Consider the following 27,633-nt stretch of genomic DNA (forward strand, 5'->3'; position numbering starts at 1 on the left):
GTCTTTTCTCCTACTGTTAGGAGCGTTTTTAATAGTTGTAATAGCTAACTTTTAATTTTTTTTAATAATTGAAACTTAACTTTTATTTCCTTAGTTTCAGAATTACATTGTAAAAAGCTGTAGTAAGCTGTGTCTAAACAAATAATTGTGTGTTTCTAATTTAGAGACCAGAATAAATATAAAGATGCAGCTAGCCTGCTGAACGACGCCCTGGCCATTCGCGAGAAGACCCTGGGCAGAGACCACCCTGCGGTTTGTATACTGGCTCTTCCATCCTTTTCAAGCTTTATTGTCCCTAATATGTTTTTTTTACCCAACTCATTTCACTGTTAAACTCAACAGGGAAGATTTAAGAACTGCCCTCTCACTGGATGGCGCAGGTAGGACTTGCTGGCTCGGAAGCAGTGCTGAGCCCCGGGGTGGGTGGCTCACACCGAGCAGATCTCAGTGTTCACTTGTGTTGTTGATCACCCACCTCAAATGGATCACGTGCGGTGATTTTGATCCTGGATCAAATTGCATGTACTTCTATAAATTTTTTCCTAAAGATTTTGTATTGTCTTTTTATCTATTTTGGTTGGTTTTGTGGCTTCCAAGTGAAATTTAAAAAAAAAAAAATTAAGATCATGTTGGTGCTGCTTTGTTAATGGTCTGTGGTGTTACTTTATGGCCCACCGTGGACAGCGATGTTGCTCTCTCACCTCTGAGTGGAGTCACGGTCCTCCATTGGCTGGAGAGCACTTCCGTCGCGCACTGGGGGTCGTGTGTGTGTGTGTGTGTGTGTGTGTGTGGAGTCACGGTCCTCCATTGGCTGGAGAGCACTTCCGTCGCGCACTGGGGGTCGTGTGTGTGTGTGTGTGTGTGTGTGTGTGTGTGTGGAGTCACGGTCCTCCATTGGCTGGAGAGCACTTCCGTCGCGCACTGGGGGTCGTGTGTGTGTGTGTGTGTGTGTGTGTGTGTGTGTGGAGTCACGGTCCTCCATTGGCTGGAGAGCACTTCCGTCGCGCACTGGGGGTCGTGTGTGTGTGTGTGTGTGTGTGTGTGTGTGTGTGGAGTCACGGTCCTCCATTGGCTGGAGAGCACTTCCGTCGCGCACTGGGGGTCGTGTGTGTGTGTGTGTGTGTGTGTGTGTGTGTGTGTGGAGTCACGGTCCTCCAGTGGCTGGAGAGCACTTCCGTCGCGCACTGGGGGTCGTGTGTGTGTGTGTGTGTGTGTGTGTGTGGAGTCACGGTCCTCCATTGGCTGGAGAGCACTTCCGTCGCGCACTGGGGGTCGTGTGTGTGTGTGTGTGTGTGTGTGTGTGTGGAGTCACGGTCCTCCATTGGCTGGAGAGCACTTCCGTCGCGCACTGGGGGTCGTGTGTGTGTGTGTGTGTGTGTGTGTGTGTGTGTGTGTGTGTGTGTGTGTGTGTGTGTGTGTGTGTGTGTGTGTGTGTGTGTGTGTGTGTGTGTGTGTGTGTGTGTGTGTGTGTGTGTGTGTGTGTGTGTGTGTGTGTGTGTGTGTGTGTGTGTGTGGCGTCTGACGCCCCCTCCGCCATGGCGCTTACCGTTCTTCCTGGTTCCCTCTGTTGGTAGGTGGCAGCAACTCTGAACAACCTCGCAGTGCTTTACGGCAAAAGAGGGAAGTACAAAGAAGCCGAGCCGCTGTGTAAGAGAGCTCTGGAGATCAGAGAGAAGGTGCGCCCGGGGTGGTCCTTGTTCCCCAAACGCCGCACTTTATGCTTTTAAATAATTCACTCTACGTTTTGAGATAGGACCATGGAGACACACCCTCACTGGCCAAGCACCAAAAATAGGCCCTTCAGTCCAGCGTGCAGGCTGAGACGCAGCCAACGGGCCCTGCCTGGGAGTCTCGGGGGAGTCGGGATGCAGAGGGTGGAGCCTTGAGTTCTGGGCCCTCCCAGCCTGAGGCCTAGAGTGGCCTCAAAGTGACTCGGCTGAAGAAGGAATTTCTGAGGCCTGTGAGTGCCAGGCATGGGGCATTTCATTTACAGTGGGGCATGTGCCTGTCAAGAAGAAAAACATGAAAATTAAATGGTCACCAAATACGCTTATAAAACTTAATGCAAACTAAAAAATAACTCAGAACACAGATGAAGGCACTGTCGTGGACATTTAGTGTTGGTTTGTGCAGTGTATTGGAGAAGGAAATGGCAGCCCACTCCAGTGTTCTTGCCTGGAGAAGCCCAGGGACGGGGAGCCTGGTGCGCTGCTGTCTGTGCGGTCGCACAGAGTCAGACACGACTGAAGCGACTCAGCAGCAGCAGCAGTAGTACAGTGTATGGTGATTAGGTGTTTTTAAAACGGATCTTGTTAATTTCCACAGTACTCCATATAACTGTGTATTGAAATGTTGCAGACACTGGGCAGGTCCACGTCATGATATTTTCATTTGTGTGTGTCATTGTTATCAGACGTTGTCATATTATCAAATGTTACTTATTGAGAGATTAATCCTTTAATTTCGAGTCATAATGGCAAGGACTTGGGAGAGGGAAAATGAAAAGAAGCTCGTCATCAAGTCATACAGGAAGGTTTGTCCATGCTGTCATTTGCGTGATATTTATCAAGAAATGAGATTTTTATTTTTTATTTACCCACTCAGGTTTTGAGAGGGCTGGGGTTAGAATCAGGGAGAACCACAGATGTCTCACGTTGTGGACTATGAACTCCGGATGATGGTCTGTTAGGCTCTTCCGTGTTTATTTGCTCTCATGCACTCATCTGGCAAACATGGATTGAGGACTTGGGACCCTCACTTGATTAGAGGGGATGATTTAGAATTAGCCACAGCCTCTTCCCTGGGAGCACGGTCCACCAGGCAGACGCTGGCTTCTGGCCGAGAGCTCAGGGAGAGCACAGAGCAGCGGCTTCTTCAGGTCCAGGGCTGGGGCTGTGCTCACATGGCCTCCCGCCATCAGTCGGTCTGGAGCCGAGTCTTAGGGCTTCCCAGCCAGGGAGAAGAGGGCGACGCAGAGGGTCGGGAGGCGGCTGCCTCGTGGGGGCGCAGGGCGAGACCGAAGGCTTGTTCAGGTCCTGAGCGGGAAGCTCGGTGCTTATTCTTCGCCCTGTGTGCCAGCACCTTCCTAGGTGCTGAGATAACATTGCATCTAGACACGGAGACAGAGCTCTCTGAGGCTTGCATTTTAATAGCGGAGAGTCAGGCGACAAACAGCTAAGTTGATAAATAAGGCAGTTTTGAGTAGTGATACTAGCAAAGAAGGAAAAAAACCGAAGTGGTGTACTTGTGAGTTAACTGGGTGGGGACGGACTCACGGGTCCCTTAAATTGGATATAAGGAGGTCCCTTCTGAGGGGACCTGAGGCCTGCAGGATGAGTTGGTGGGAGTGGGGAGCTGGGTGGGGCTGGGAGAAGACTTTTGGCTGTCTGAGACAGCACATTCGAGTTTGAAGAGCCCTGCAGTGAAGTTTGAAGTGTGAGGACCTGGTTTGTGATGACAGAATCTGGTTTTAAAGAGGGGATATGTAGGATGCTAGCTGAGGAGCTGGAAGTTCCCTTTGAGGCTGTTCTTCACAGGAATGCGTGTAATGCCATCAGAGTCAGAAAGGGCTGGGTATGAGTTTGGGCATGTTTAGAACTTGGCAGTCTTACTAGATAGCCTTTATAAAATCCGGTTTCTTCATCTTCAGAATGTCCATAATACTACCTACCATGTAGATTATTGTAAAGATTCAAGACTCCAAAGCTTGGGAAGGAAATCAGCACAGTTTCCTCCCTCCCCCAAGAAGAAGACTCAACTAATGCTGGTTATTTTTGTACTGCATGGGTGGCTGTTTAAGTATCATAAGCCTGGAAGCAAGGCACAGTCCTCTTGATGTTTAGGAAGAGCCTTCTCATGGTAGGGTAGGGAGTGGGTTGGATGGTACCCTGTGAAAAAAATAACAAGTGTTTCTAATGCTATTTTTTATTCCTAGGTTTTGGGAAAAGATCACCCAGATGTTGCCAAACAGTTAAATAACTTGGCCTTACTGTGCCAGAACCAGGGCAAGTACGAAGAAGTGGAATATTATTATCAGAGAGCCCTCGAGATCTACCAGACAAAACTGGGGCCTGATGACCCCAATGTGGCCAAAACAAAAAATAACCTGGTATGTTGACGGAAGGTCAGCTCTGTAGATAGATTCCTTTCTTCCTGAAGCCTCAGCGCTGTTTCATAACCTGTAGATGAGAATGTGTGCTTCCCCGCCGTATGAAGAGTAGTAAGTGCTTTGTTTTATTTTAAGGCTTCCTGCTACCTGAAGCAAGGGAAATTCAAGCAAGCAGAGACCCTATACAAAGAGATCCTTACTCGCGCACACGAAAGGGAGTTTGGTTCAGTGGACGGTAAGAGGTGCACTTTTGTTTCTAAGCAGATTAACTGTAGGGTGCGTTAAACATGGGGATTTCCAGTTTAAAACTCGGTAATACTGAGGTCATCACAGTCAGGGTGATGGCCCACTGCCTCATGTGTTTCCAGGTTGCCCTCACCCAGAGTCTGCGCTTGCTTTAGGCACAGCCTGGCTGCAGTAGCTCCAGAGAGCCTTTCTGGAGTCCTTAACTGCTTTCTTGAATTGTTCTGTGGTCCAGTGGCTCTCAAAGTGCCGGCAGGAACCCAGCAGCTTCAGCACCACCTGGGGCCTGTCAGAAATGCAGACCCTCCACCCTCCCAGTCCTGCTGGGTTGTCTGACGACCATAAGGAGCTGAGGCCTGTCTCCTTTATAGTCCTTAAAGTGCTGTAGGTGCTTAATACACAGTTTTGGAAAAAATATTTTGTCAGACTTAAATTGCTCAGTAAAACAGGATCTGATTACTTGAGGCATCTGCCCCCCTTCGGTGGCCGTGACAAGAGGGGCTGAGAATGTCGACAGTTGTTACCCGTGTGTTGGAAACCTTAGGATCCTTGGGGGAAGGAGGATGTGGTTAATAAATACTTTTCTTTCATGGAGAATTTCTGGAAAGCACTTTTGAGAGCCTTTTAAGAAGTGTCTTCGTTCTCCTCTGTCAGCAAGTGGAGCGGTGTGCCTATCTTACTGTCAGGAGATGGCGATGCCTCTGGCTTGTCGTTCTGGAAACGGACCCTGTCCTCCTCGGCCCCTGCTGGATCACAGCTCACCTCCCTGGGCTTCACAGTCCATAGGGGGCTTCCGTGTCCTCTCCCTGCAGAAGCCTTGCTGGGTTTCGGTTGATTCCAGGCCATCAGCTTAGTGCTGCTTCAAATAAGTTTTACTCAGGGAAGTGATTTACTGACTTTCCTTGTGATTTGCTAACTTCTCTCTACTAAAAAGAGTAGCATGGAGTGCAGTTAATTGGGTTCTAGTTAGAAGCGGTTTTTCTGTACTTGGATTTATCCTCCACACGAACGTTAGGACACAGGACAGAAAGGTGCAGGTATGCCCTGACTGGCGGCTGGGGCGTGCCTCTCAGGCCACAGGCCGCCTTTACTGTGGTGCAGCATTGAAAGCGTGACATGGCTTGTTGTCAGGAAATCCATTTCTCCTAACTGAGGTGGATTCTTGTCTAACAATAGGCTAAAACCTCAGTAAACAACAGTGTTGGTTCAGTTCAGTCTCTCAGTTGTGTCTGACTGTTTGCGACCTCATGAACTGCAGCACGCCAGGCCTCCCTGTCCATCACCAACTCCCGAGCTTGTTCAGGTTCATGTCCATCGAGTTGGTGATGCCATCCAACCATCTCATCCTCCGTCATCTCCTCCTCTTTTCATCAGTCTTTCCCAGCATCAGCGTCTTTTCCAGTGAGTCAGTTCTTCGCATCAGATGGCCAAAGTATTGGCGTTTTAGCTTCAGCATCAGTCCTTCCAATGAATATTCAGGACTGATCTCCTTTAGAATGGACTGGTTTGGTCCCTTTGCTGCCCAAGGGACTCTCAGGAGTCTTCTCCAACACCACAATTCAAAAGCATCAATTCTTTGGCACTCAGCTTCCTTTATGGTCCATCTCTCACATCTGTACATGACTACTGGAAAACCATAGCTTTGACTAGAGGGACCTTTATCGGCAAAGTAACATAATATCTCTGCTTTTTAATATGCTGTCTAGGTTGGTCATAGCTTTTCTTCCAAGGAGCACGTGTCTTAATTTCGTGGCTGCAGTCACCATCTGCAGTGATTTTTGAGACTAGGGAAGTAAAGTCTGTTGCTGTTTCCATTGTTCCCCAGTCTATTTGCCATGAAGTGATGGGACTAGATTCCGTGATCTTAGTTTTTTGAATGTTGAGTCTTTCCCTCTCCTGTTGCACTTTCATCAAGAGGCTCTTTAGCTCCTCTTCGCTTTTTGCCATTAGGGTGGTGTCATCTGCATATCTGAGGTTATTGATATTTCTCCCGGAAATCTTGATTCCAGCTTGTGCTTCATTCAGCCAGGCATTCCACATGATGTACTCTGCATATAAGTTAAATAAGCAGAGTGACAATATACAGCCTTGACGTACTCCTTCCCCAGTTTGGAACCAGTCCATTGTTCCATGTCCGGTTCTAACTGTTTCTTCTTGACCTGCATGCAGATTTCTCAGGCGGCAGGTCAGGTGGTCTGGTCTTCCATCTCTTTCAGAATTTTCCACAATTTGTTGTGATCCACACAATCAAAGGCTTTGGCATAGTCAGTAAAGCAGAAATATGTTTCTCTGGATCTCTTGCTTTTTCAATGATCCAGTGGATGTTGGCAATTTGATCCCTGGTTCGTGTGCCTTTTCTAAATCCAGCTTGAACATCTGGAAGTTCACGGTTCACGTACTGTGGAAGCCTGGCTTGGAGAATATTGAGCATTACTTTGCTAATGTGTGAGATGAGTACAATTGAGCAATAGTTTGAACTTTCTTTGGCATTGGCTTTCTTTGGGTTTGGAATGAAAACTGACCTTTTCCAGTCCTGTGGCCACTGCTGAGTTTTCCAAATTTGCTGGCATATTGAGTCTCCTTGTGATGATAACAGCATCATCTTTTAGGATTTGAAATAGCTCAGCTGGAATTCCACCATCTCCACTAGCTTTGTTTGTGATGATGCGTCCTAAGGCCCACTTGACTTCGCATTCCAGGATGTCTGGCTCTGGGTGAGAGATCACACCATCGTGGCTATTGGGCCGTTAAGACCTGTTTTCTACAGTTCTTCTATGTATTCTTACCACTTCTTCTTTGTAGCTTCTGTTAAGTCCATATCATTTTCTGTCCTGTATTTGTATCTTTGCATGAAATGTTTCCTTGGTATCTCTGATTTTCTTGAAGAGATCTCTATAGTCTTTCCCATTCTGCTATTTTCCCCTATTTCTTTGCATTGTTCACTTAGGAAGGCTTTCTTATCTCTCCTTGCTATTCTTTGGAACTCTGCATTCAAATGGGTGTCTTTCCTTTTCTCCTTTGCCTTTTGCTTCTCTTCTTTTCTTAGCTATTTGTAAGACCTCCTCAGACAGCCATTTTGCCTTTTTGCATTTCTTATTCTTGGGATGGTTTTGATTACCACCTCCTGTACAGTGTTATAAACCTCCATCCATAATTCTTTAGGCACTCTGTCTGTCAGATCCAGTCCCTTGAAACTATCTGTCACTTCCACTGTGTAATCATAAGGGATTTGATTTAGGTCATACATGAGTGGCCTAGTGGTTTTCCCTACTTTCTTCAGTTGAAGTCTGAATTTGGCAATAAGGAGTTCATGATTGAGCCACAGTCAGCTTCTGGTCTGGTTTTTGCCAACTGTATAGAGCTTCTGCATCTTCGCTGCAAAGAATATAATCAATCTGATTTCAGTATTGACCATCTGGTGATGTCCATGTGTAAAGTTGTCTCTTGTGTTGTTGGAAGCGTTTTTTTTTTTTGCTATGACCAGTGCGTTCTCTTGGCAAAACTGTTAGCCTTTGCCCTGCTTCATTTTGTATTCCAAGGCCAAACTTGACTGTTACTCCAGCTATCTCTTGACTTCCTACTTTTGCATTTCAGTCCCCTATGATGAAAAGGACATCTTTTTTTGGTGTTCTAGAAGGTCTTGCAGGTCTTCATGAATCGCTCAAGTTCAGCATTAGTGGTTGGGGCATAGACTTGGATTACTGTGATACTGAATGGTTTGCCTTGGAAACGAACAGAGATCATTCCGTTGTTTTGAGATTGCACCTAGGTACTGCATTTTGGACTCCTTTGTTGACTATGATGGCTACTCCATTTCTTCTAAGGGATTCTTGCCCACAGTAGTAGATACAATGGTCATCTGAGTTACATTCACCCATTCCAGTCCATGTTAGTTCACTGATTCCTCAGATGTCAGTGTTCATTCTTGCCATCTCCTTCTTGACCACGTCCAATTTATCTTGATTCATGGACCTAACATTCCAGGTTCCTATGCAGTATTGTTCTTCGCAGCATTGGACTGTGTTTCCATCACCAGTCCCATCCATATCTGGGTGGTGTTTTCACCTTGGCTCCATCTCTTCATTCTCTCTGGAGTTATTTCTCCACTGATCTCCAGTAGTTTATTGGGCACCTACCGACCCAATAAATAAGGTGGGGAGTTCATCTTTCAGTGTCATATCCTTTTGCCTTTCTACACTGTTCGTGGGGTTCTCAAGGCAAGAAGACTGCAGTGTCAGTAAGTTTTAAATACTCTTCAGTCTTTTTTTTAAAAAGATTGAGATTTAAAATGTTTTTTCAGATATTTAAACAGTTTTTGTGCCAGCACCCCTAACTGAATAATCCATCTGTTCCCACCACTAAGTCTTCAGGTCTTATTGGTCATATTCTAAATTCTTTATCGAGTCAGAGGTTTTATTGCTGCTGTTAATGGTGGGGGTGGTTTTTGTGTTGAGCTGTTTCTTTCCACTGATGCAGATACTGCTGCTTGTGTCTGTCACACATCTTCTTGGGCGCTGTGGTGTGAAGTGAGGCAGGTGTGGGGGGTGAAGGCAGAGTGTGTGATGTGTCACGGGCTCTCTGGTTAATCTTCCTTTGCAGAATTTCCTTGGCTAGTCTCACTGTCTTTCTTTTGCTTTATTTTTTTAATTGAAGTATAGATTTAAAATATTAATTACTGCTTTACAACAAAATGATTTGGTTATGAGTGTATGCACATTCTTCTTAAAGTGTTCTGCGCTGTGGTTTATCTCAAGATGCTCACTGTCTCTGTGCTGCTCAGGGCCTCGTGGTCTGCCCATCCTCTGTGTGGTCCTTGCGCCTGCTGACCCGGGCCTTCCTGTCCGCTTCCCCCGCCCGCCCGCAGCTCCCAGTCTGTTTTGTCCCCGAGTCTTGTTTCTGTGTCATGGGTAGGCTCCTTTGTGTCGTAATTTAGATTCTCCACGCACGTGGTAACCTGTGTTATTTGTCTTTCTCTTTCTGACTTCACTTAGTATGATCCGCCGAGCTGCATCCATGTTGCTGCAAATGGCATTATTTCATTCTTTATTTTTTCATGACTGAGTCGTATCCCATCGTGTATACGTTATCCGTTCATTTGTCGATGGACATGTGGTTTGTTTCCAGCTCTTGGCTGCTGTGAAAGTGCGGCTCTAAGCGTGGGGGTGCCTGTGTCTTTTTGCGGCGGCGTCCTCTCTGGGCGTGGGCCACGGCGTGGAAATAGTAGGCGTTCAGTAAATGTTTGGAGAGACAAGTCAGCGAACAACAACAGAAAGTCTCCTTACAAGGACTCGAGCGTGTGTCCGTGTTTTTGACAGTAGCCTCCCTGTCTGGGTAGGCACCTTTGATTCCATGTCTTCTGTTCCCAGAATGGGGTGTAACAAGGGGTTTCCTCCTTGTTTCTTGGGTCTGGTTCTGCCGTCAGAGTCCTTATTCTCCAGTGTGAAGCCTAGTCTGTCCTAGTTGTGAAAAGTAATATCTGCGAGGAATCATATGGAAAACAAAACGGAAACCTTGCGAACGCTGGAACTTGACAGCTTCTGCGTAGTGGACTGTCTTGTGCCTCAATTCATAGCATGTTATTTTTTCTTCCATAGATGAAAATAAGCCCATTTGGATGCATGCTGAGGAGAGAGAAGAATGCAAAGTAAGAGCACTTTATTTTGTGAAGTTTTCTAAACTGAATATGTTGCTTGATAATTATCTACTTGAAATTCTTTGTTGCAATTTAGGGAAAGCAGAAGGATGGGACGTCTTTTGGAGAGTATGGTGGCTGGTACAAGGCCTGCAAAGTTGACAGGTGCGTCTGCTTGCCTGGGAAACAGGCCTCAGCTGTGGGAGGCGCTGGTGCTTCAAGGGCAGCCTGTAAACCACCTCGTGTGTAAAGTTCCGCAGGGTGGTGTGGCTGCACAGGCCCTTATTTGCCCCAGATTCCAGTAAAACTCCATAACTTCGTAAGTGAGATAATTTATACAAAACCCACCTTAATAGGATCCCATGGGCAAAAACGGGCCCTGTTCATTAGTGCTGTGTCTTAAGGCTAGCTCCCAGGTTGCAGGAGGAGAGATGGCTAAGCGGAAACATAGCCTTTAAGGCCACAGGGTGGACTCGCAGGAACAGGCCGGCAGCCTTGTGAAGCCCCCACTTGGCAGCTGTGTCCAGGTGCACAGCCCATCTCCTGCAGCCTCAGGGCTTCCTGTCTGCAGAGGGCAACGTGGCTCCTCCACCAGCAGCCCGCCAGCCTGGCCCAGTGCTGTTTCCTCTTCTGACTGGAACGCTTTTCTTGTCTGTGGTTTTTTCCTGTTTTAACTTTCACTTATCCTCTAAGACTCAGTTTACTAGTCTCCCATTCAGTTCAGTTCAGTTCAGATCAGTCGCTCAGTTGTGTCCGACTCTTTGCGACCCCATGAATTGCAGCACGCCAGGCCTCCCTGTCCATCACCAACTCCCGGAGTTCACTCAAACTCACGTCCATCGAGTCGGTGATGCCATCCAGCCATCTCCTCTGTCGTCCCCTTCTCCTCCTGCCCCCAATCCCTCCCAGCATCAGTCGACTTTTCCAATGAGTCGACTCTTCGCATGTGGTGGCCAAAGTACTGGAGTTTCAGCTTTAGCATTATTCCTTCCGAAGAAATCCCAGGGCAGATCTCCTTCAGAATGGACTAGTTGGATCTCCTTGCAGTCCACGGGACTCTCAAGAGTCTTCTCCAACACCACAGTTCAAAAGCATCAATTCTTCGGCGCTCAGCCTTCTAAACAGTCCAACTCTCACATCCATACATGACCACTGGAGAAACCATAGCCTTGACTGGATGGTCTCCTATGACTCTTTCAGGAAAACTCTTTTATTCTAAACTCCTAGTTTGGAATAAATCCCTCCCCTGACTCCCCGTAGCACTCACCATACGTTCTGAAAGTCACGTGCTTCCCCCAGCACCGTGCACAAAGTCTCGAAACACGGAGCATAGCTGCTCTGCCATTCGTTGTTGAACTGCCGCTGGCGTCTTTTTGCTGCTCTGGGTCTTAGTTGCAGCGTACATGGAACCTCTTTTGGATCCTGCAGTGTCTTTTTGGCAGCACACAGGTTCTCTAGCTGTGACCCTCTGACCTAGCTGCAGTGCAGCATGTGGGATCTAGTTCCCTGACCAAGGAGCGAGCCCAGAGCCCGTGCATTGGGAGTGCAGTCCCAGCTGCTAACTGGACCACCAGGGAGTCCCCAGCTTACTTCTAAAGCTCCCGTCATCGATAAGAGAAAAGGCTCCTGGAGCATATCTGTAGTGACGTGAGCTGGGTTCATTTCTCATTGTTAACGAGGCTGCTCTGTGAGCAGCACAGCAGTGCCGTCTGTGTCACTCCGCTTGGCCTTCTTTGGCACACACAGCCGTCATTCTCTGCCTCGGGTCCCGCTGGTGATGGTTGTGGCTCCGCTCTGCTCCCCCTCCTTGAAGGGGAAGGGGAAGGGGGAGGGTGGAGGGCAGCGCTAGAGCGCATGTCCTCCGCGCCGCCTGGCACAGTCAGCTCTGCTTCCGGGGGAAGCCGATGGCCACCAGGCAGCCCCAGCGCAGACCTTCCTGCTGAGACACCCAGGAGGCTGTGTGAGTGGAGAGAGCACTGGGGTTTGTCCCACCAGCCGCAGGCCTCAGTGCCGTAGGGAGGGGATGCATGAGCTAGAAGAGCCTTTTAGAGTTTTACAGTTACAAAGTACTGTAGAAATTTAACTTTAGCCAGGCCTAAGTATGTTTGTCCTTTAGATGAGGTGCTGTTGATAGTGGCTGCTCCGAAACGTACGTTGAATCGGTTTGTGAATCATGTGCTTTCTCACAGTCCAACTGTCACCACTACTTTGAAAAACCTCGGGGCGCTTTACAGACGTCAAGGCAAATTTGAAGCGGCAGAAACGCTGGAGGAAGCGGCCATGAGGTCGCGCAAACAGGTCAGTCAGCAGCCTTCTGCTTGTAGCTTTGAGTTTGATTCTGTTCCATGAGACTTGTTGAAACACTGGTTTAGAGCGAGGAAACACTGACTGTTTAAGTTTGCACAGATAAACTCGGGCTGCTCAAGTGACGTAGACATGACACCACAGGCGCAGGCAGCAGGGGCGGGAGCCAGTCAGAGCCCCAGGGCCAGAGACGCCTGCGCCTTCGGGGGCGCTGCCAAGAACACAGAAGGGCGCCCACAGAGTGGGCGGACGGGTTTGCAGACCACATCTCTGACGCGGCCTCACATCCAGAACGTACAAGAAGGAAAGGAGCAGCTCACGGCAAAATGAACACAGGCCCTAAGTCGACATTTCTCTGAAGATGCTGCACAGCTGCCAGCTGCACGTGGAGGGACACTCCAGGTGGTTAGCCATCTGGGGCTGCAGGTGCACACGGCAGCGAGGCGCCGCCTCACGCCCTCCAGGATGGCTGGAACGAAACCCAGCAGAAATAGCGGGTGTCGAGGAGGGGGTGCAGGGACTGCAGCCCTGCGCGCGGCTGGTGGCGGCGTGGACGGCCCAGCTGCCAGAGAGGGCAGTTGGGAGGGTCCTCTGGAAGCGAGGCCTGGAGCTCCTGCCTAACCCCGCGCACCCACCCCTGGCACCTGCCCGAGAGAGGGCAGCCGGGTGCTGAGGCGGATGCCGCTGGCTCCCCTCCCTCCGTACCGGGTTCCGTGAAGCTGCTCTAAACGCCTGTCCCCGGGAGGCACAGCCAGGTTCCTGCGAGGCTGGTCACAGTCACCAGATCAGCACACAGCCTGTCTCCGCTGGGCTCCTGTTCAGAGACACCCTCTTTAGTGTGTGTTGTTGACTCAGTAATGTTGACGTCATGGCCGGCAGCACTGACTCCTGCCTGATGGGAGCTCGGTGTCTCCATAAGGCACGTCCAGAGGCGCCCTGAGCACCACTCGAGGGGCCACCGACCAAAACGCAGACAGCACGGTTCTGAGTAACTGAGGCTGGGGGCAGGGCACTGTCTGCAGTGAGGGACGCAGCAGGAGAGCAGTGTCGCCTTCTCCCGTCTTAGTGCGGACGTGCGCGTCGACTGACTTGAGTTTTCCTCCACTCCGCGTGTGTCAGTGAATCCCCACGGAAGCACTGAGAATGTGGATTTGGGATGACAGATCCATTTTGGCCAGTGGGTGAATTGGCAGGTATGGCCTCCGTGAGTGATGAGGAAATACGTTCATGGCAGCGTTGGTTTCAGTAGGTTGAACGTCCAGACAGCTGCACGTTCGTCAACAGATGAATGGATACACCATGTAGTATATCCATGCGATGGAATGTTATTTGGAAATAAAGAGGACTACTGAAGCACGTTGCTTCATCATCTGAGGTGTTTTAGTTATGCTGAAACACGGTCTGTAAAGCACATACAAGGAAAGGGCCTGTTTTGTGCGCTTTAATTGCCAGTTTTCAGACGTCAGAGGTTAGCGTGTCACTGTGCCCGTGTATGTGTGCAGTACAGTGCGGATGGCAGGTCTTGTTTCCTGTTTCTAGGACGGGAGGGGCTGATGTGGTTTTTTTCCCCAGAATGGTGTATGTGCAGGCTATCATGCAGTTGTTGGTTTATGGCGACTTTTGGGCTGGGGTGGAAGTTACCTGTCAAGATTCTGTGCAGAGGGATTAGAGGAGGCCTGGCAGAGGGCCTGTCCATGGTCCTCTCCCTGCCTGTGCCCCTGCGGGCGCTCCTTCTGCTGCCCTCCCGGGGTCTCCGACTGAGGCGCTGGTGTTCCGTGGAGGGGGACTCTGAGCACGCGCCCTGAGCACGGAGCGTGGGATTCTGGCTCTTGGTCTGTGGCGCCCTTGGGTCATTGGGCCTTGCTGTGATCAGCACCGTGCAGAGTCATCAGCCAGCAGTGTTGTGAGCCCGGAGCTGAGCTGCAGACGTTTGAGGAAGGGGTTGCCGGTGTTTCACTGAGAACGGCCTCTCCTGCCAGGAAGGCCAGGGTCCACTTCACTGAGGCCGTCACAGCAGCGTGTGGTCTGTTTGGGGTTGTGCCCCTCGAGGAGGAAACTGTGAGGGTCAGTGAAGGGATGGTGTTTGTGTGTGCCGTCTGGGTGGAAGTTCCATCTGGAACATCAGGTGGGCGCTACCTGGCCATCAGGTGGCTCTGGAGCACACGTGGGAAGCTTGCTGCCAGGCGCTGGCGCAGGGAGCTGCCCTTGGGTGTGCGCCGGTGATCCTGAGGGTAAGGTGTGTGGCCTGTGCGTCCAGTCTCTCTCAGGAGCTGGAGAGTTTGCCCGGAAAACGGCTTTCATAAGCCAGGGGCTAATTTCTTAAAGCGTTGTACTGAGAACAGTGTAATCCGTGAGTCTTCACCTTATGCTTGTTTTGGAGTTGCGGAGCACCAGGCAGTTGGCGTTAAAGTGTTAGAGCCTGGGTGTTTCCCCAGCACTTTGCGATGAAGCTCCCCAGACATCGTCCCCGTGCGCTCACCAGCTAGACTGAGTATGAGCGTCTCTCCCCATCCGTCCTTCAGGCCTTTTTTCTGGATGCCTTTCAAAGGTGTATACCTCGGTACACTTTCTTCTGAATACTTCAGCATGCACCTCATTACCTGAAGCTCAGAGTTTGGTCATGTTTTAAAATTTGAGGTAAAAATCTATATATGGTGAAATGTACGAGTCTGCACGTTCTTAAGAATTATTGTTCTCACTTCCCCTCCAAGGTTTAAGAGCTTTTCCCCCCTACTATATGTTTAGTCATCTCAGAAATCCACAGTAGACACTCAAAACTAGAGTCAGACGGTCAGAGTCCCAGGATGCGTGGAGGACAGAGAAGGCCGGTGCAGCAGTTCAGCAAGAGGAAGGTCGCCTTCCCCCACACAGGTCTCTGAGGCTGGGGACCGTCTTCCCAGTGGACGCACAGACGAAACCCATGGCCCAGTGCTGGTGGGAGGAGGGGAGGTCGGCAAGAGGCCAAGCCCTGAGCCTTTGGGGTGGGAGCCCTGACTCCAAGACTAGACCACCAGAGAACTTGCCCTGGGGAGCATCAGGTAGCGAGAACTCACACAAAGGAGAGGCCGCTTGAATGCACGACCTGGCATCACCCATGCACCAGTAGTACCCTGTGCGGGACGCCTCGTCTAAACAGCAAACAAAAAGCAAGCTGCCGTCAGCAGACAGGACTGCCGCCTCACTCAGCCTCGCCCAGCGGAGGAAGAACAAACGAAAAGCTCGGCACAAGTTTCACCCCACGAAGCTTACACAGACCACGGGACCCCCATAGGAGGGCAGAGACAAAAGGGAAGGAAGAGCTCAGCCTTGAAGCCTGGGGAAAGGCGACCTCAAACGCAGTAAGTAGAAAAAAGAAAAGAACGTAAAGGCAGAGGAATACTACACACAGGAAGGAACAAACGGGAAACACGGAAACCCAAGTAAATGAGGAGGAAACAGGCAGCTCCCTGAGAAAAGAGTCCGAATAATGACAGTAAAGATGGCCAAAACCTTGGAAACAAAATGGAGGAAAATGCAAGAATCAGTTAACAAAGAGCTCGAAGAATTAAAGAATAAATATGCAGAGACAAACCACACAATTGCTGAAATTAAAAATATTCTAGAAGGAGTCAATAGTAGAATATCTGAAGCAGAAGAACAAATCAGTGAGCTGAGAGGTGAGATGGTGGAAATAACTTCTGAAGAGCAGAGTAAAGTAAGCAGAATGAGAAGAACTGAGGATGGTTTCAGAGCCCTCTGGGACAACATCAGACGCACTAACACTTGAATTATAGGCGTCCCAGAAGAAGAAGAGAAAAAGAAAGGGTATGAGAAAATTTTTGAAGAGATTATAGTTGAAAATTTCCCCAGCATGGAAAAGGAAATAGTCTATCAAGTCGTAAGAGGTGCAGAGTCCCATACAGGATAAGCCCAAGGAGAAACACACCAAGACACATACTAATCAAAGTAACAAAGACTAAACTCAAAAAAAGAATATTAAAAACTGCAAGGGAAAAGCACCAAGTAACATATAAGGAAAACCTCATACACTTAACAGCTGATCTTTCAGCAGAAACTGCAGGCCAGAAGGGACTGGCAGGATATATTTAACGTACTGAAACGGAAATATCTACAACCACGATTACTGTACCTGGCAAGGATCTCATTCAAGATTGATGGAGAAATAAAAAGCTTTTCAGAGAAGCAAAAGTTAAGAGAATTCAGTACCACCAAACCAGTTTTACAATAAATGTTAAAAGGATTTATACAGTCAAGAAATACAAGAGAAGAAAAAGATCTACAGAATCAACCCCAAACCATTAAGAAAATGGCAGTAGGAATATGTTTATCAATAATTACTATAAATGTAAATTGATTAAATGCTCCAATCAAAAGACACAAAATGGCTGAATGGTTACAAAAACAAGACCCATATATATGCTGTTAACAAGAAACTCACTCCAGACCTAACGATATATATAGACTGAAGGTGAGAGGATGGAAAAACATACTCCATGCAAATGGGAAGCAAAAGAAAGCTGGAATAGCAACCCTCGTATCAGACAGAGTAGCCTTAAAATAAAGCAGATGACAAGAGGTAAGGAAGGACACTGCATAATGATCCAGGGATCCCTCCAGTGGGAAGACAGAGCCGTTGTAAATATCTACGGACAGGGAGGCCTGGCGTGCTGCGATTCATGGGGTCGCAAAGAGTCGGACACGACTGATCGACTGAACTGAACTGATGAACCCAACGCAGGAGCACCTCAACACATAAGACAGACACTGATAGACATGAAAGGAGAAATTGGCAGCAACACGATAATAGTAGGAGACTGCAGCACCCCACTCGCACCAGTGGACAGCTCATCCAAGCAGAATTCATAAGGAAACACAGATCTTAGATGATACTTTAGATGAGATGGATCTCCCTGATATCCTCAGGACATTGTATCCAAATGCAGAAGAATACACCTCACATGCACATGGAACATTCTCCAAGATAGACCACATCTTGGGTCACAAATCAAACCTCAGTAAATTTAAGAAAATTGTCATAAGAAGGAATGCATTTGAGCCCGTTTTAATGAAGTGGATGAACCTAGAGCCTATTATACAGAGTGAAGTAAGCAGAAAGAGAACAGTAAATGTTGTATTCTAACTTATATATGGGCTCTAGAAAAGCGGTGCTGAGGGATTTATTTACAGGGCAGCAGTGGAGAAACAGGACAGACTTAGGAACGTGGGGAGAGGGGGGGAGAGGTGAGAGGCGTGGAGAGAGTAACAGGGAAACTCACATCACCACGTGTGAAACAGAGAGCCTCGGGAGTCTGCTGTGTGGCCCAGGAAACTCAAACAGGGCTCTGAATCAGCCTAGAGGGGCGGGATGGGGCAGGAGACGGGAGGGATGTTCAGACGGGAGGGGAGACACGTGTACCTGTGGCTGATTCGTGTTGAGGTTGACAGAAAACAGTGGAATTCTGTAAAGCAGTTATCCTTCAATAAAAAATCTAAAAGAGGAAAGAAACCCGCAGTAAAACTTCAGCGCTGATGGGTCAAACCCTTGTCCCCCTGCCTGCCTCCAGGGTCTTGACAATGTTCACAAACAGAGAGTGGCCGAAGTGCTGAACGACCCTGAGAACACGGAGAAGCGGCGGAGCCGGGAGAGCCTGAGCGCGGACGTGGTCAAGTACGAGAGTGGCCCTGACGGAGGGGAGGAAGTGAGTATGAGCGTAGAGTGGAACGGGGTAAGTACAGTGCACAGCGCGCCTGCCCGCCCGGCCGCGGCCCGGCCTCTCCCGGCTCACCTGTAGGCAGCCTCTCTTTCTCAAACTAAGTACAAATTAAGCCTTTTGTGAGTCCGAATCTTCTGCTAATACTGCAGTCTGTTCCTTGTTTGAAGAGATTGTCTTCTCTTTAGGAATCTGTGAGAGCTGTTGGCTTTCTTCTGAGCACGTAATGCTGATTGAGTGTCCTGGTTGTTTTAAGCATACTCCATCATCTGGTTTGATTTTAATGTTAGGATTAGTGTGGCAGAGAACTAACTCGCTTTTTTAACTTAACCCATTTTCATTGCTAACTTCAGTGCTCCTAATTTCACTGACGAGGCTGCTGTAGATTTTGTTAGAATTAATCAAGCCTTCAAAGGAAGATGATGATCCAAATAGAACTTGTCTGTAGAAGAGAACAGGACAGGGCCTCCCGCGTGGTGCTGGTGGTGAAGAAGCCGCCTGCCTCTGCAGGAGACGCAAGACACGCAGGCTCAGGCCCTAGGTTGGAAGATCCCCTGGAGGAGGGCCTGCCGGGGCCTTTGGGTCGCGAGCTTGTGCCTGCTTCGGACACCTGCCACCTCCCTGGCAGACTCTGCCTCCGTGGGACGTCTGCCCCTTGCTCTTCTCCAGGGCTGTCAGAGAGCATGCGGCCTTCTGCGTGTTTTCCAGTGAGGTGTAACATACTGAGCTGGTGTTTTTGAAATTTCACTTTTATGGGAGAGGGTTGAATGCAAGTTTACTTCTAATACAGTCAGATGTAGTGTTCATTTTTGGTTTTGGACGTCATATAATGCAGTTTGATGAGGGTTTCCCAGGTTGCTCAGTGATAAGAATCTACCTGCAATGTGGGAGACCTGGGTTCTGTTCCTGGGTCGGGAAGAGTCCCTGGAGAAGGGAATGGCAACCCACTCCAGTATTCGTATTCTTGCTTGGCGAATTCCATGGACAGAGGAGCCTGGTGGGCTACAGTCCATCGAGCTGCAAAGAGTTGGACTAAACAACAACAAAGAGTACAGTCTGACCAGTTACAGCTGTGCAGATGTTTTGCCAAATAGTTCAGGGTCTTTCTTACAGTCTGTCTTTTTGAATCTATTCTTTGGGATTTTCTCTGGCTGTAGCAGTTGGGCAAGGGTCAGCATTCTAGGTTGACGTTTTACACGGAACATTACTGGCCAGACTTTGCGAGAGAGCGCCTTTTACTGTCTTTATCTGGCAGCTTCCTGGCTGTGGTTCTTCCTGTGCCAAGACAACCAATCAGCATGTGCTTTGGCCACGCGCCCGGTGGGCCTCGTCCGGGGCGCAGCCCTGCGGGCGTCCGCGTCCAGCCGCGCTGTGCACCGCGCTCTCCCCGCGCTGGCTACTGTCCGCGCGCTCTGTGTGGAGGGCCCGCCCTCCGCGAGTCCTGAGAAGCCGGGGGCGGGGTTTGATCCTTCAGAGTGAGGTTCTGGGGGAGCTTTCTCTTGAGACAGTATTTCTAGGTCAATGTTTGAGTGACATCATGGGATGATAAAATCATTGACACCTCAGGGCTCTCTTAGAGTCTTCCAGACTGAGACCCGGGCTGAGGAGAGCTGCTGCTCACTCCCCATGGGGGTGAGCCGCGGAGTCGTGATGCAGAGGGTGGAGGCTCCCCCCTCCCCGCCCAGTGCCTGCCCGCTCCTGCTTCCGTGTCACGTTTCCGTTCGCTGGGACAGGCTGTCACTCAGGACGTGCACACAGTGGGCACTGGGTACTTTCTTACTTAACTCCTAGACACCAGCAGCTCTGTGTCTTTGACGAAGTCCATTCCAGGGCGTCTGGCGTGGCAGTGGGTTCCCTGGCTGAAAAGAATCTAGACTTTAGGTCATCCAGTGCAGTGCCTAAAATCACTTTGGGCATAAGGACACACCCCACCCCCCCACCCCCCCACCCCCCCGCAAATGGGGTCTTCCGAGAAGCAGCAAGTAAGCAGAGGGTTCACCAGGGCGGGGACAGTGAGAGCCCGCTGAGACCACCCCATTCCCGTGGGCCTCGCTCTCAGACTGGCTCCCCCCCGGGAGTGCTGAGGTTCGGGGGCCATGCTGCTTTCCCAGCAGGTGGCTTGTTTTATTTTCACTGCGTATGTTTTAAGAAGAGGCGAGAGAGCCCTGTGCACCCTTAGGCGTTCTTTCATTTCGGCTTTGCTGAATCAGATGAGCCTGTTGTAAGTGTCACCTGGGTTTGGGGCTCACACTCGCTGTCCCCACCTTCTCTGCCCAGGTGTGAGGTTAAGTGCCTGATGCCATCTCGGCGTGAGTGCAGGCTTCCCTGGGGCTCCAAGGCAAACAGATGCAGAATTGTTGCTGTTTGCAGCCACTTTCTCAGTGTTACGCGGTCAGGATAGAAGATAGAAATCGGTTGAGAGTTGAGGCGGCGCCGAGGCTGGGCCTGTCCGTCACTTGACGCTTCAGATCACAGGCCCTGCGAGCCGCCGCCTCTGTCTTCACCGTCATAAGGACTTGGCGCACACTCCCAATGAGAAAATGCTGTTTAGGTTTCATTTTATATTGGGGTTCTACGTTAGACTTTAATTTTTTAAAAAAGGATTTCACGGGTTAAAAGAATTTGTCCCCTAATAAATAAAGAAATGTGAGCCAAGTGGACAAAAACAAAAGGGTTTCAGTGCTCCTTAAAACGTTTGGAAGGCAGCGGGAAAGCGCTGGGCAGCCCTCACTTGGGTTTTCACAGGAGCCCAGGCCCAGGCCTTCTCCGCACCCAGAAGCAACACTGACCACGAAGGGCAGTCACAGAGGACGAGGGGGCTACGGTCACGGCGCCTGCAGACACTGCCCGGCTGGCTCAGCGCCCAGCTGAATCGCATGCTGTTCAAATGCAAGAGCAGCAAGCCTGCTGGACATGTTTTAATAATTCCGGTGAAGTTTCTGGATCAGATTCTCAACATGGTAGATAGTTTGTTTAGAGAGGTACAGTTCTTTTCTTTTTTAATGTAACCATAAAGATAATAATTGAAGTACCTGGAAAGGTAACTCCATCAGGCGTTGTTTTTAGGTAGACTCTTCAGGTCTAGCAGTCACTCTCAGGATAAGTCTCTATGGCCCTGCCTCTGAAGACACAGACGGTCCGTGCACAGAAGCCCTCCCTGGGTGACGCTGGCCTCGTGGGTCTCTGCGGCCCACGTGTGTCCGTCCTGGACCGGTTCCCCAGCGGGCCATGCAGAGCCGCAGGGCTGCGCTGTGACTGAGGGCTAATTGCATTGGCAGTGGCCCCACCAGGCTTCCAGGAAACCCCGCACGCCTCCCTTCTGGGTGGAGCGCCAGCATGGTGGCCGGGTGCTCGGCTGGGGTCCTTGTGAAGGAGCCCCGCTCCACATCAGCATTCTTGTCAGGCTGCCCCCCGTGTTAATGATTCCGAAAGCTGCTCACCCAGTAAGCTTTTCCCTAGGATTACTGGGAATGAGATATACTGTCAATCACAAATAGTTTAATTTTTATTTTTAAAAAATGACATTAGGAAGACAACGAGAACATAGCAAAGGAAAAGAGTTTAAAAGTTTAAAAGTCACCTGAGTCCGTAGCTAATATGCACTGCTGTGCAGCTCTTGACCCCTTCCTTGTTCTGTTAGTGTCTGTTCAGAAGCCCACTCTTTGATGCAGGTACCCTTCCGTGGCAGAATAGAGATCCAGACTGTTTTCCAGGTTGAATGCAGGGCCACTTCCCACCTGTCAAGTGTGTGCTGAGTAGAAACCCACTCAGTTTGGGTGGGTTTGTTCTCTCAGGGGAGGGTCCCAGGGGGTGGTCCCAGGGGCTGAGAGCAAGGAGGGCGGGCACCCCTCCCCAGGTCTGTCCCCCCCAGCCTGCCCTGTGGGGGCCGGGGAGAGAGTTGTGTGTGTGCGTGTCTGGGAGAGGCACTTCTGGAACCTGAGTGAAGTGACTCTTCCGTACTCGAGTGTCTAGGACAGGAGTATTATAAATGACACTCTATGTAGTGTAGCACTGAATTTTGAAGTGAACAGAACTTGTACTGTTTACAGAATTATATTAACATTTTAATAACATTGTTTTTCTGAAGAGCAGCAAGAACTGATGTTTTCTTGTCCTCCCAGCACTGATGGGGAGTTGGTAACAAGTTTTATTTTTCCATTTTAAAGATGAGAAAGATGAAGCTCGGGCTGGTTAAATGACTTGCTCAGCATCGCATGGTGAGTCAGCGCGGGTGGGCGGGCGCAGGTCCCTGCGGGCGGGCTCCCCGCCAGCCAGGACCAGGATGCGCGCTGCCGCGGAGATCCGCTTCCGTAGTTACTTTAACTTTGGATTATCAACTGCATGTTTAAAATGTGCTATAAACTTTGAAAGCCAGTGTGTCTTAAAATGTCTGAAATGCCAGTGTATTTTAGAGGAAGTCCTGCCCGAGTTTAGGGGTCCCTGTGTAGCGCAGGGCTGCAGGGTCCCCGGGTCACGGCTGGCGTGAGTGCACTCCTCGCCCACCGCGGGGGCTTCCTGTGGCCACTGTGCTTTTCGTTTCGGAATCTCCTTATGCACAGTAACTCGAAAGACGTTTCATGGTTGCATATCAAGGGGATTTCTGCCACGGTGCCAGTCCATGCTGTAAACTATTGGATTTTATTCTGATGACGATTCGCCGTGATGAGTAGATGAAGCAAAGGTAGCCTACAGAAGGCCCAGGGCCTGCTTTCCCCGGGGCTGGCGGGAGCAGGCAGCAGGCAGTCCCAAAGATGGGAGCGGCTGGAACGCCACCCTGGAGCTGTGACCTAGAAATACTGTGGGCCGGGCCGCGCTTCGAGGGCGTGCTCCGCCCGCTCACGGGCTCTCTCTCCGTTTCTGTCTGACAGGCCTAGCCGCCCTGCGCGACACCCGCTGTCTCCTGCATGACGGGCTCCTCCTCTCTCTCCAGTGCTGACCGCTGTCTAGCATCCCTAGGATTCTCTCTCTGACTGGCCACTCCTTCTGGTGCTGCTGTCCTGTCGGGGGCTCCTTATCTCTGTATACATGTAGCTTTGCCAGATATGTACTTAGTAATACAGACTGTATTAATACACCACCTACTGTGTGACACACGAGTTAGACGACAGAGCGTGGCTCGCCGCCCCCTTTGTGAGAGGTAGTTGGTAGTCCCCTGTGTCCCTGCCATGGCATGAGGTGCCCGTGACCCTCCTAGGCTGTCAGAGTAGGGCATGTGCTCTCCCGGGCGCTCCCCTTTGGATCGTGCTCAAGTAGAATCTGCTGTGTAGTCTCCATGTGGAATTTTGGCAATTCTGCTTTTCTCTACTAATCTTTAAGTGTTCAGTGATTTGTGTATTTGTGTCTTTCTAACTTCTAATAAACTCACTCCAACTGACCTGTGTCTTGGTGTCTGTCTGCCTCGTAGAACTTCTCACGCTTTCCATGGAATGCGGCCTTGCCGGAGCTTCTAGAGGGGGAGGGATGGGGCTCCTGTACATCTAACCAGGTGGTTCCTTCTGAGAATAAAAGTTGCTGTACACATCTTCACTCTTGAGTGTTTGATTTTCATGTCCAGATACTGCCACGTGTCTCGGTTATTACTGTCTGAATCGAGAGTGCGAATGCTGGGCGCACTTTCCCTTGCTCCCTGCACAGGCCCACGGGCTTTTAGTCGAGTGTGTAGGGTGAATGTTTTGTTTCCTTGTCCCACTACTTTCTAATCTCAGGTAATAGAGCAGTCCTTTAAGCTGAGCGAAGGGGCAGTGTGTCTGCCGCACGCAGGAGGCGCTGTCGGAGGCACTGCCCGTGTCGGGTCCAAGTGCTTTGGGCCCTGCTCCGTTCTGTGGACCCTGTGCCTCCGTATTTATTACACATGGAGTTTGATTTTGGTGATATTTCTAGAAGCTGCCTTAATTTCCTTGAGACTTTCTGTGTATCTTTTGTTTTAAAACAGTAATTAATTTTCTTTTGGGGATGTTATTATTTTTGTTTGAATAAGCTTTTTCATGTTCAAAGGTTTTCATATTGTTTGGGTTATCTTTAATGAAATTTACAATGGGAAGACTTTGAAGTGTATTTGCATACCTGGTAAATTGGTAATTTCCGTAGGGGTCATAACCAGCAGGTCAGAGACCGGCAGGTCGACCGTGATGTGGATTCTTGGAAGGAGAACCCCCTGCAGCTTCACATTTGTTCACGTTTCTTTCAGGACGGCACCGGGTCTTTAAAACGCAGTGGTTCCTTTAGCAAACTCCGGGCTTCAATTAGACGCAGCAGCGAGAAGCTGGTTAGGAAGCTGAAGGGAGGAAGTTCACGAGACAGTGAACCAAAGAACCCCGGGTAACTATCTCCAGCCCCTCACCCCCCCCGCCACGCCCTCCTCACCGCCCCCCCCCCCCCCGGGCCTCGGCGCACACTCCAGCCTGCGCCCCACATGGTAGCCATGCAGGTTCAGTAATTGCAGTCTAATTATTTGCCAGGACAAGTTGAGAAATAATTGTTAAATTTCCTGTTTAAAGGCTAAAAGAGCTGAAGGCTTTAAAAGAAATTTATGGAATCCTTTAGTTTTGTTACATGCTCAAAGAAAGCCTTAGCAGTGAAAAGTAAGAATTTAATATTAAAATACTGAGTATACTAACTTCTTTTCTTTTATCATGCATTATTCAATTTTAAAGCCAGTTTTAATCTTTTGAAATCAACTGCCAGCTATGAGTATATTAAATCCCATCATACAGGTGTTACTGTAAGAAGAAAATGGTTTGACAAGACTTTTTGTTATAATGAGTTTCTTTTGGAGATTTAAAAAACCTTAGCTTTTGCCATGCGTTTAGAAAAGGGTCTCAGTGATGGACCCTTAGGGTCTTTTGAACAAGAGCTTTTAAATTGTCCGAGGACTTTGTTTCTAGGTGCCCCTTGTCGTGAGGGTCATCAGGGAGGGGCTCACCGTCCTCTCGTCACTGTTGGCGAGCCGCCGGGTTTCTGCGTTCTGGTGTAGACAGCGCCCTCTCTCTGGACGCGCCTCTTGCAGAAGCACTGTGCTCTGCTGTCAGCTGCTCTGTGAGACTCAGCCTCCCTAACACGGTCCCTGCTGTGTGAACGGTGGTTCTTAGTATGCCTCAGTTTTAAAGCATTTCACGCTGAGTGCTGTAGTAACTCTGACCCGTTACTCGTTTGGGTGATGTGTGGGAATGTAAAGCTGGGTCCCTTTGCTGTCGGGCATGTCCCGTCTCGTTCCTCCGTCCTCGGGGAGGGTCCGGGTCCCGAGGCCCCTGGTGTCGCCAGCCCCACCCTTGGGCCCGGCTCTGCCCCCGCCTCAGCTCTGCCCTGCCGCGGCTCTGCCCCCGCCGCGGCTCTGCCCCCGCCGCGGCTCTGCCCCCGCCGCGGCTCGGCTGCCGGAGGACTTGCTTCCCACTGGCTTTGAGGCCAGAGGCCAGAGGGACGGTTGGACGTCTGGATGCTGCCGTCGCCCTACGTCCAAGCTTCTCAGAAGTGTCTGCAGCCGCATCTACACAGGGAGTTGCGTGAGCTCCACCGACAGCCACTGGGAAGCCGCTGCAGGGTTTGGACGCGGGGGTTGTCGAGCAGATGGCGGTCCTGCCTGGAGGAGACAAGCGCGGTTAGGGAAGGAGGTCCTGAGGGGCCCCTGTTTGACTTCCAGAATTAACACGATGGGGTGCTGCCTGCCCCTCTGATGCTTGGAAGATTGAACCTCTTGTTCCCAATGCTGGGAGAGCTGAGCCGCTCGCTGGGCGCCTGCCGGGTTCCCACCCCTTCCGCAGCCGGCTCTGAGGCGGGCGGGGGCCGCCCAGCACGCACTCGGTGTCTACAGGCCGCCCCCCGGGGTGGCCACGTCGGCCGGCCTGAGGGTCTGGGCGTCTTACAGCCTGTCTACAGTGCGGAGCCCAGTCCCGAGTCCCTGGCTGTGGCTGAGCTCATAGTTTGTCTCTGGTGCGGCCCGTTCATGGCGTTTAGGGCCAGGCAAGCCCAGGCTGAGGCCTGATAAGGATGAAGCCCGCATCGGAACAGACCAACAATATTCATACATAGTATAACTTGGGATGGCATCTTACCGAGCTTTTGAAAAGTAAAAATTTAGAAGGTTTAGTCCATCAAATCCATAAGACAAAGTAATCTTTCCAGATAAGAGTAACAATCTTAGTTCACTGGGCGGGTAGCTCTCCAACCTGAGCGGGCCTCAGGGTTTCCTGGGCCAGGGCCCGCCCCTGCGTTTCTGATGGGCCGGGGGCACACTAGGGGGTCTTGCCCTTCCAGCAAGTTCCTGGGTCGTGGCAGTGCTGCTGGTTGGGCCACATTTGACAGAGAGGCACCAAGCTGGGGCTTGTGGGAGCAGGGTCTGTGGCCTGCAGTGGGCACAGTCCAGGAGGCCCAGGACGCCTTGGCATTGCAGACCCCGAGGGTTTAAGTCAGGGTGAAGATGCGATTCAGAGGAGGTGTGGACAGGCATCAAGTCACTCTTTCATCTCATCTTGTAAAGAGAAGTTTGAGCACAAAGGTGGTGTATCTTTCTTAGAAAACGCTAGCTGGCCAGTTACATCAGAGAATCATGAAGCTTGCCCAGATGTCCGCGCTTTGCTCCTGAGAGGTTCTGGACAGAGGAAAAGCCGTGCAGGCCTCGGGGTTCCTGGGGATGTTTCTGTCCTGTCCTGGGGGAGTCTGGAGAGCGAGTTTTACTCTGTCCTGTCCTGGGGGAGTCTGGGGAGCGAGTTTTACTTGGGGGATAAGTCAGTTAAGGCTTTGTTTCCGGTGTAGTTTGTTCGGTGAGATGCCAGGACGTGCCTGCTGTGTGCCTGGCACCCTGCCTGAGCCCCTGGTGGCCACTCGGCTGTCCCTGGGCTTCCGGTGCACTCAGCCTCCACACCTGTGCTTCAGCCTCACGGCCACGCGCTCAGCACAGGGGTCCCTGTTGACGTCAACAGGTCAGATGCAGAGTTACTGATCCTATTAAAAACACTTAAAAATCACCCTTCCTGTTGGTCCTTTTAGCTTTTAAAGCTAAGGTGACTTTCTGTTTGAGGTCATCCATAGTGGCAGTAAGCAATGCATTATTTTATAACTATCCATAATTTAAGTTTAGATTGTAGGTAATTTGCAGGATACATTAAGTACTTTAAAGGTGTCAAATCGAAGAAAAAAGTAAATATATGCACAAAGCACTATGTTTTGTGTAAATCCAAAGCCATGAAATTTGTTTTAAATTTTGGTTTCTAGGCAGAGAAACCCTAGCCTCAGAGTTTTACTAATAAAAGATTATTTGTTTTTCCTTAGATTTAATGTGGAAAAATCTATGAAATACATAGTATGTTCATGCATTTGATCTCAGTAGTGAGTTTCGCGGGGCCCTCTTTGGCCTAGTTGCTCAGGGCCGCGTTTGTGGGCCCACGGGCGGCACTGGCAGGGCCTCTTGGCTCCCGGAGGAGCTGGGCTTCAGAAAGGGAGGCTCTGAGGACGTTGAGGTTTATCCGAGACAGGCTTTTTGCTGAGGAAGACAGAGAAACTGCAGTTTTTATCTAACGGGTACGGAATACGGTATATCTGGGGCATTCGTGCTGGGAACTGGACGAGCTGCAGGCCTGCTCCTGGTCAGGGACGGCCCAGGCCCCCGTGGTGACAGGCCATGCAGGGGTGGCCTGGCTGCG

The 27,633-nt window shown here is 50.1% G+C and overlaps 1 protein-coding gene across 31 annotated transcripts in view; it reads left to right on the top strand.

Annotated features, from left to right (window-relative positions):
- Window positions 1-27,633, top strand: part of KLC1 (kinesin light chain 1) — a 70,310-nt gene that overhangs the window by 36,870 nt on the left and 5,807 nt on the right. For 8 of the 31 annotated variants that reach the window (XM_069559908.1, XM_069559905.1, XM_069559907.1 and 5 more), the window contains 9 exons: window positions 165-252; window positions 1,575-1,676; window positions 3,935-4,108; window positions 4,244-4,343; window positions 9,946-9,995; window positions 10,081-10,148; window positions 12,173-12,281; window positions 17,852-18,013; window positions 24,186-24,316. In XM_069559908.1, coding sequence (XP_069416009.1) covers window positions 165-252; window positions 1,575-1,676; window positions 3,935-4,108; window positions 4,244-4,343; window positions 9,946-9,995; window positions 10,081-10,148; window positions 12,173-12,281; window positions 17,852-18,013; window positions 24,186-24,316 — 984 coding nt within the window. Of the gene's footprint in view, window positions 1-164; window positions 253-1,574; window positions 1,677-3,934; window positions 4,109-4,243; window positions 4,344-9,945; window positions 9,996-10,080; window positions 10,149-12,172; window positions 12,282-17,851; window positions 18,014-20,743; window positions 20,929-22,164; window positions 22,216-22,866; window positions 24,317-27,633 lie in introns of all 31 variants that reach the window. The other 23 variants (XM_069559917.1, XM_069559913.1, XM_069559914.1 and 20 more) reach the window with 6 other exon arrangements.

This window comes from Ovis canadensis, chromosome 18, assembly GCF_042477335.2.
Source record: "Ovis canadensis isolate MfBH-ARS-UI-01 breed Bighorn chromosome 18, ARS-UI_OviCan_v2, whole genome shotgun sequence".
Taxonomy (NCBI): Eukaryota; Metazoa; Chordata; class Mammalia; order Artiodactyla; family Bovidae; genus Ovis; species Ovis canadensis.